This window comes from Limulus polyphemus, unplaced genomic scaffold (assembly GCF_000517525.1).
Source record: "Limulus polyphemus unplaced genomic scaffold, Limulus_polyphemus-2.1.2 Scaffold3337, whole genome shotgun sequence".
NCBI lineage: Eukaryota > Metazoa > Arthropoda > Merostomata > Xiphosura > Limulidae > Limulus > Limulus polyphemus.
In genome coordinates, this window is record NW_013668947.1 from 103,988 (window position 1) to 113,054 (window position 9,067).

Sequence of the window (9,067 nt, forward strand, 5' to 3'; positions counted from 1 at the left end):
AAAAAAAAAAAAAAAAAAAGTAATCTTTTATAGGTTGTTTAGGCAGAGTATTCATAATGAATCTAAGTTTCAAATGGACAGCAACTGTCAGTTGTAGAAACCTACATATGTAGAGGATGACATTTTGAAAGTTTCTACAACAAGCAGTTGCTGTCCATTTGAAACTTAGATTACAAAAAAGTATTGTTATGCCGGATGTTTTCCAAACAACGTGTTGAAATATAAAGTCCCTCATTGTTCCCTCTAATTTATATTTACATGCATCTATTTTCTCAAGAAAGGAAAAGTGGTACCTTTATTTTAGAGAAATTAGTAAAATAGGTTTGTATATAGGTGTAACAGTATGGGAATTGCTGACCTATGGTGGCCGACCATACGAGAATGTACCTGCTAGAGAAGTTCCTGACTTACTTGAAAAAGGTGAACGTTTGCCTCAGCCCACCATCTGTACTATTGATGTCTACATGATCATGATCAAATGTAAGTTTGTTTTTTTTCCAAAGATAAGCATTATAGTGTTACTTACATGGATAAATTAGTTTGTTTCTCTCTTAATTTCAATAAAAATAGTAGAGTACTTGATAAATAAATAATGACCTGATGGCATTAAATCATTTAAAATTTATGATGATGTCAGAAGTAATCAATCTCACAAAAATTAGTTTTATGAGATAAAGTTCTTTTTTGTTTTTTAGATATCGCAGATGATCATTCTCATTTGAAACAAAAACCGCAGAATAAATAAAGATTCTGCAATCTACCAAATACATTTGATCTCTTGGGAAATAGCATCGAGAAGGATTAGTGCTTATATAATTGAAATTCAGTTGCTAGAATCAAACTTGATTGTTCCCTATAATATTCATCAAAAGTAGTTATATATATATATAAAATGTGATTTTTGAGTATAAAGCTGTTCATAGAGATATTTCATAAGTTATCACTTAAGTGTCATTTAAGTCTATTTTAAATGCTGACAGTTTCAATCTCTTCTTTCTCCCCCCACCCCACCTTGTAGGCTGGATGTTAGATGCAGAATCTCGACCCTCCTTCAAAGAGTTGTCAGAAGAGTTTGCCAAAATGGCCCGAGATCCTGGAAGATACTTGTTTGTACCTGGTGACAAATTGATGCGACTCCCAAGCTACACTCCCCAAGATGAAAAGGAGTTGATCCGTACGTTGAGCATGCCCATTGAAGGTCCAGAAGTTATCATGGACGCTGAAGAGTACTTGCAGCCAAAACTACAGCAAAATAACTCTGATACTCCTCCTCCACTCACTCCAGTCAAGGTAGCTAAATACAGAAAACAAGATTTTGTATTTTTAAAATTCAACTTTTATTTACTTGTTATAACTTTTAAAATGATGTTTGGCAGGTTATTTTATGCTTAAAGAAAATAAAGTATAGTATGAAGGTGTTTAATGAAGTCCCGACAAGTACATCTTCAGCGTGTGAAGGTGTTTAACAAAGTACTGGCCAGACAAGTACATCTTCAGCGTCTGAAGGTGTTTAACAAAGTACTGGCCAGACAAGTACATCTTCAGCGTCTGAAGGTGTTTAACAAAGTACTGGCCAGACAAGTACATCTTCAGCGTCTGAAGGTGTTTAACAAAGTACTGGCCAGACAAGTACATCTTTGACTATGATCTACTTACATTGTAAGTAGGTGTGTGACTCTCGTGAAAGTTATATATTGGAAGTTAAAAAATGTGGTACCTATGATTTTTAGAAAATGGAGTGTGAGCATTGCATTTTGGAACAAATGGCACTTCCACAGTTGGTTGCGTTTAGTATGAACACTATGCACTTCCACAGTTGGTTGCGTTTAGTATGTACACTATGCACTTCCACAGTTGGTTGCGTTTAGTATGTACACTATGCACTTCCACAGTTGGTTGCGTTTAGTATGTACACTATGCACTGCCTCAGTTGGTCGCGTTTAGTATGTACACTATGCACTGCCTCAGTTGGTCACGTTTAGTATGTGCACTGTTGCCTGGAAGATTATTAATTTGTATTTGAAGCTATTAATTATTATAATATGTAACATTAAACTTAATTGAAAAATTACTCTAGAATTTGGTTTTTCACTTAGAATCAAATGATATTTAACATTAAATTTTAATATACTAATTAAGAACATTGAATATATTTTGGTACAGGCAAAGAAAATCAGTTATATGTACTAAATATGGCATAAAGTAATGTAATTTAAAAATGTTTCTATATCCCTTTACCTACTCTGTTGTCAAGTTTTAATTGCAGTTCTAATGTCTGTACCCAGATGTCAGTAACCTTTTATTATGAATTCAGCAATAAGTTGTATACATCTTGTTAGAGCATTGAACTCTTTGGTCAAGTTATGTAAGAATTTCTACAGTTTGTAACACTTATTTCACAATATTAGTTTGAACCAATAGTGCCCCCTTTGTTTTAGAAAGTTTTGGTGATCTGTTCTAAGATCTGAAATACTATTTTCACTAATTAGAAATTTATGGAAGATCGAGGTTTTGACAGTGATCTAGTGGCCAATACAAATAACCAGTCCTTACAGACAAGAATCAACAGGCCAGACTGCAAATATGCCCACCTCGAAGCAGCTATTACTAATTCCCCAAACAATCGTGTACGAGAAAATAGTGTTAATTCTGGCCGATATTGTCCAGATCCTCTAAAAGTATTTGGGAAAGGTAAGTTTTAGTTACTTGAAAGCCTGAGACCAATTAACTTAATTTTTTCTTTTTTTTACAAAGCTGTACAATTATGAGTTAGAAGAAAAAACTATCTTTTCAAATAGAAGTGTTTTCAGGAATAATTATTTTTCAATTACCAAAATGCGAAAGAATAACATTGAGAAATTTGTATCATTTTAATAATCTGGCCTTAGTTCTGATACTATAAGAGCCTATAAAAATTGATAGTTTGAATTTGTGTGGATTATACTCACTGTCTCATGCCCATTAATATATATAAAAAAAAACGATATTTTCATCATATAATAGCTAAGTAACTTTATTTTGGTTATTCCAGATTTCTGAAAAACTCAAATTGAATAGTTAGCAAATAGATTAAAATTTATAACAAGATGATCATTGTTGAAAAATAATAAATGAAATTATCTCTACCCAGGAGAAGAGGGTGATGATGATGCTTTCATACACAATAGTGCTACATTACCAAAAGGCATCAAGGAAGGAGATCATCGGCTGGAGTTACCAGTGGACGAAGATGATTATCTGATGCCTTCGCCACGGCCGTATGGCCTTACAGGAGGGTATATGGACTTGATTGGGGATACTAAAATATCAGGTAGATCAGGTTCTTCAGCTAGATAATAATTTAAAATTTGTTTTAATCATTTCTTTAACTGAATTTTTTTTTTGTTTTGTTTTTATTAAGTATTCATGATAGACTAAAATATTGCATCTTGTGTGAACTTTTAATGATGTTTTGTATGTGATAGTTTTTACACTTAGGTATAACAGTATACTTGTAGGTGTTCTTCTTGTATGAGGGTGATATATTTTTAATCATTGCCATTCTGCAAACCCTCGTATGAAATAAAATTGATGCTTAGTAATATATCCCAAAAAATTAATGAAGATGGGCCAACGTTTTATAAACTTTTTTTGTTGATCTTGATGCAGTCTCACTATTAAATTTTAATACCTGTTCTTTCTCTTCTGTATTTGATAAAGATCAAGGAGCAATGAGGCCACACGATTATGCTCGTTATGTGCCAGATTTTGTGCCAGTGAATGGGCAGCCAAATGGGCTAGACAATCTTGAATATCACTTGATGAATCGTGACCACGATTATGTCAACACGCAACCAGTGCCTCGTAAAAATACAAGCAGTGAGGAAGACAGTGATGACCACGAGTTCTTCAACGACTACGATCGACTGAGACGAGAACTTCAACCTTTGAACACCAGAAGAAGTGAAACAACAGTTTGAGTTTACTCATTAGGCTTTAAACTGAGCACAATTAACTTTTTCAATCATTCAAGTTCAAGCCAAAGTTTCAGTGCTTATATATTATTTGTCTGTGCATTTCCTACTGTCATGCCTTATAAGACTTTTTAATGAAGTGGTTCAAGACACTTCCATAAAAACAGAAACTGAAAGGATTATGATGTTTAACATACTGCATGACCAGTGTCAAGGTGTGAGTGCAAACTTTATTTTTATAAAGAGTGATTTGGATACTTGTATATATATATTTTAGAATTTTTTGCATCGTTATATGCAAAACAAAACAACAACAACAAAATTACATTTTACATAAGGACTACCTAGATATCACAGCTATATTGGTATTTATACCTAAAATGTCATGTGCCTTGTTTTAGTAATCTCTGTTTTATAAACAATGTGTAAAACTGCATTTTTAGAACCCTTATTTTTCTTTACTCCATATTTTGTTCTTGTGTAAAATGAATGTAGTTTTAAAAAAGACTCCATCTCATGTAGATGTAAAGGTGTAGGATGCTACTCAAGTGTAGAGCTGGTATTTTCTCAGTATTATCTGTAAAAACGTATCGATGACCAGTTCTGTGCCATATATGTACAGAAATAGTGTACACTTTGGGTTTTCCAAACAGTGTTAGAATCGAGCTGAATTCTAAGCATAATACAGCATCCTGCACAGTAAGATCAATAAATTTATATGACCTATATACAAAAAAACAAAGTTGCATCAGCAAAATTAAAAATGACCATGAGTGTGATGTAAGACAGGTCAAATACTTTAACCTTTTTTTCTGTTGCCATTTTACTTTCCATTACCTTGCTAATGGAAAGGTATTCCTATCAACATGCTGTTATCTTTTCAAGTTAATGCACTTATCATTCACTGACAAAACTATGTGTGGATGTGTATACATTCACACATGTGTATATTTGATTTGTACTTTTCTCGTTTGTTTTTACTTCCATATGTTGAAAAGAAATCTGTGTGAATCCAAAATATTCATTGATTATGTTTAGTATAATGTTTCCTACCCTATTCCTCTATAAATCTGACAAGGGAAGTGAACAAAACTTGTATGATTTAAAATCAACACTCATTTGTATTGGAGAAAATTGGTAATAACTGGAATTGAAGTATGTTCCTTTTATTTTTCCTCAAATATATTGAAAATACTTGTAGCATTCCCACATTTTTGAATTTCAATTAAGTGTTATTTTGAGTATGTGATTTATTGTAAAGGCTGGGATTCAGTGTACAGAAACTGAATCATTTTCTAAGTTATAAGTTTGAGTATGTAGATAGATATCCATTCAAAACCTTTGTTATAATCATGACTTCAGTCATTTAATGAGTGAATCACAAGTAAAGAAACATTCCACTTACATTGCTACTAATGCCATTTATGTTGATAAGTAATGTACCTTCAAAGACTAAAAGGTAATTCTATCTTCTAATTATTGTAGAAAACTGTTCCTTTTCTTTTTTTTCAATTTTGAGCAAACAACAAGGTAATGAAGATAAAACGAATTTCAACCATATGTGTAATTAATAAGAAAACTACTTAAATTCATAAGTGGTTTAAATTCTCTTAGTTACTGTTTCCAAAGATTGGAATGTTTCTGTTCATGTCACCAATGTTTAGTTTTAAATTCGAGCACACAACTTGTAACATTGCATTGAACTGTTGTAGCAACATGAGTGTAAAACTACTCCTTTTTAGAATTTTCATATCTGTTTCAAACATTGGAAATTTTAAACATTGCATTTTGATAGTAAAAGTAATTCTTGTTACAGTTAGTGTGAAGAAGTTAAATAAGTTCAGCTGATGCAAAGTGTCACTGTCATACACTTTATTTCCTGTGATTAAGGGTACATCAAACTTTTAAGTATTGTTGCACTGTGAGTAAGAGTTACAGTTGAATGAGCCATCAGAATTCAACATTCCATTCCTTTGAAGACCAAATAAGTTTAAAAGTAATTTTAACATTCTTTGTGTCTTCTATCATGTTCATATATGAAATTTTATGTTTTTATGAAAAACTGTATTCCTTTCAAGTATGAACAAGATTTTAAACATTTACGAAACAAAGCAAAGCCTAAATATAATAAAAGAAACTGCATGGGGTATGTAAGATACTTGAAAGTTTATAATAATGCATACTAAAATAGCTTTATTATCTTTACATGATTTCAAATTAGTACAACATTTGATAGCCAAATTAGTCAATGATCTATGCTAATATTTCACTATGTTAACTTAGTTTTTAAATAGGCTGTTTGGTAGAAAGGACTATACTTGGAAGGAATGAAAACATTATTTTTATATGACATTTTCAAGAATTGTATTTTTGGTGGTTTTACAATTTACATTTCACTGATATATAACATAGGCTTAACTACTTAACAACACTGATAAAAACCTTAGGTGGGGAAGAAACCCCACTTGTGAATAGTGTATGTATATATATTAAAATGTCCTAAGTACCGATATGTTTTGAAGATACAGTCGAAGGGTTGTGGTTGTATATTTTCATTGAGATGTAATATTTTGTGTATTATAACAATAAAACCTTTTTTTTTCCACTTGTTTTTATTGTTGGTTTTGTGTTAGTATAAATGACATCTACAAGGCTATTCAATAAAATTGAACAAATTTCACAAACTGGCTTATAGTTGGAAGAATTGTGATTATGTATCTTTCTTAGAACTCTTAAATTCATCTGCTTGCTATTATTGGTAAAATTGTGTGGGTGTGTAAAATCTGGTTCAGTAGTGTCTGTGAAACTCCTGCATGCTGTAATATGATGAGGTCTAGTTTAAGAAATTCTAATTGCTGTTATTTCAGAATTTATTTTTTTACATTGTTCACATTTAACTCCCATTTTTCTATAAAATCTTGGTGGTAAGTCATAAAGTTTGATACACATGAGCTTATACTTTTAACTTTGTCCATATAAATTAGATTAAAAGATCAAATTCACTAGAGCATGAAAGGTATTAAAATGTCCAAACACAATATTCATTATCTAGTCTCTTGGGAATTTTTAAGAATTAGAAAAATGTATAATACTATTATTCTAACTGCACTGTGTTTGCTGTATTCATTGCCAATAATGTGTGACACTCAGTCCAGAGTTCTTTGGGCTGGCTGGGATACAATAAACACAGCAGTGGTTAGATTACTATTTATGTACTAATTAATAAAAATTCCTGAGAGACTAAATAAAAAATGTAGTGTTTAAGCATATAGATCTAATATTAATGTCTTGTGACAAATATAATCATGCTTCACCAGTTTGTAAAAGGCATTCAAATCATAATTATGGATGTATTAAAATGTCTTGTCTTATTGCAAAGTTTTAAGTTATATAAGAGATTTTTAACAACCTACTGAATATTAAACAATTACTTAAAGTTAACAAAGGCTTATAAGCTTTTACAGCTTTTTTCATGAGGAAAGTAATGAAATGAATTACAGATAACCAGTTCTGACTACATACTTGTCTCCTGCTGCAGTTCTAATGTACTTCTGTACCTTTGATCTGATTAAGCAAGTGTTTCAAAGTTAGAGCACTAAGACACTGGTGCATATAAAGTTGCACAAGAGAAGTGGGACCACAGTGACATTAGCTGTTCCCCCAAAAAATCTGATCTCCTAAACATTTGTGCAGAGCTGTCCTTAAGAAGCAGATAAAATGTGATTATACTGTCTTCAGGACTAATAGTTCTTACTTAATTATCATTTCCGAAAAGTATAATTGACCTTCCTAATTTCTTGATGGTTTAAGTGACCCACTCTAATAATTCATTAAACTGAGAGTGATATTTCAGCGTTAGTGTTTTGCAGACTTCAGAGCATTGACACACCCTGTCCTAACAGAAAATTTTGTGTGTAATTTGACTGAAACTCCAACTCTGACAAGTTACTGTTTATATCCTCTATAGCCATTATGGTCTTCATACACTGTACTCTCCACCAAGGTGCAGGAACCAGAGTTATGGAAACACTCTGGCATGAAGTATTGGGGAATGCTGTGTACCATCTGGTAGTATTAAAATAACATTTTAATTATAGGTCTTGTTAGCTTCATGAATAAGGTTGCCCCTGCCCAGTTTTTGACTAGAGTAATCAGTTTTTATGGAGTTTAGCTTTTATGAAGCCCAGCTTCAGTTCCAATGCTTTGTGTTGATGGACTGTATTTTTAGACTATACATGTACATAAACCTATACCAATGTTCATTACAAATACATCCCTTATTGGTCATAACCTGGAAGGAAAGAGTCGGGAAGTTATTGTCATTGAGATTCATGAGTGGTCTGTCAGTCATACAAGTCATCAGGTATCACTATCACATTATTAGTTGGTGCAAAAAGTCCAAGTGATAGTGAAGAGAGAAAAGTCAACCAAAATGCTTCCAAGGCTACATGCAATCTCCAATTTGTTTGTTTTTTGAGAGCAAAAACATTGTCAATAAATATGTAAAATGCAACTTGTATTTTGGAAACCAGGATAAACCTATTTTATAAGACACTTCTTAAATAAAGTTATTTCTATCCCATTCTGATATTTTTTTTTAGGTAGCTTGATAGGCTAATCGTGTAAAATATGAAACAACCAATTAAAGTAAGGAATGTTCACAATCAGAAGAGGAATTTATGTCCTGTGCTACTGTTGACCATACCTTGCTGAGAATTACTGTGGGAGGTTGGAAAATGCTGTGATGAATATATCATTTTGGACTGATTTGGTGGTACATTGTTTGCTTTCCTTTATTTAGGAAATATTTTTGTCTCCTACGAATTGCTAAAGTGGAAATGAATTAAGAAGATAAAAACTATACTGTGTGTTCTTTGTTCATGATTGGCTTGTTTTCTCACCACGAATTTCCAAAGTGGCTCAACCCTACATGTACTCTATATCTTTATTTAGATAATAATATAAATCAAAACTCTTTGAAGTACAATATTACAGAATATGATGTCTTTGTCACAGTAATTATACATCTGCTTGGTCCATTTTATTAAAGTTAAGTCGTCATTGCTTGATATTATTGTTTAATTTCTGTTTTTAAAATTCAGAAGTGGAATTTT

At 32.0% G+C, this 9,067-nt stretch overlaps 1 protein-coding gene across 2 annotated transcripts in view; it reads left to right on the forward strand.

Annotated features, from left to right (window-relative positions):
• LOC106469174 (epidermal growth factor receptor-like) overlaps positions 1 to 4,539 on the forward strand; it is a 51,329-nt gene extending 46,790 nt beyond the window's left edge. For both annotated transcript variants that reach the window (XM_022397610.1, XM_022397609.1), the window contains exons 25-29: positions 334 to 480; positions 1,019 to 1,290; positions 2,490 to 2,691; positions 3,131 to 3,310; positions 3,700 to 4,539. In XM_022397610.1, the coding sequence (XP_022253318.1) occupies positions 334 to 480; positions 1,019 to 1,290; positions 2,490 to 2,691; positions 3,131 to 3,310; positions 3,700 to 3,959 (1,061 nt within the window). In that variant the 3' untranslated portion in view covers positions 3,960 to 4,539. The remainder of the gene's footprint in view (positions 1 to 333; positions 481 to 1,018; positions 1,291 to 2,489; positions 2,692 to 3,130; positions 3,311 to 3,699) is intronic.
• Positions 4,540 to 9,067: the final 4,528 nt, after the last annotated feature.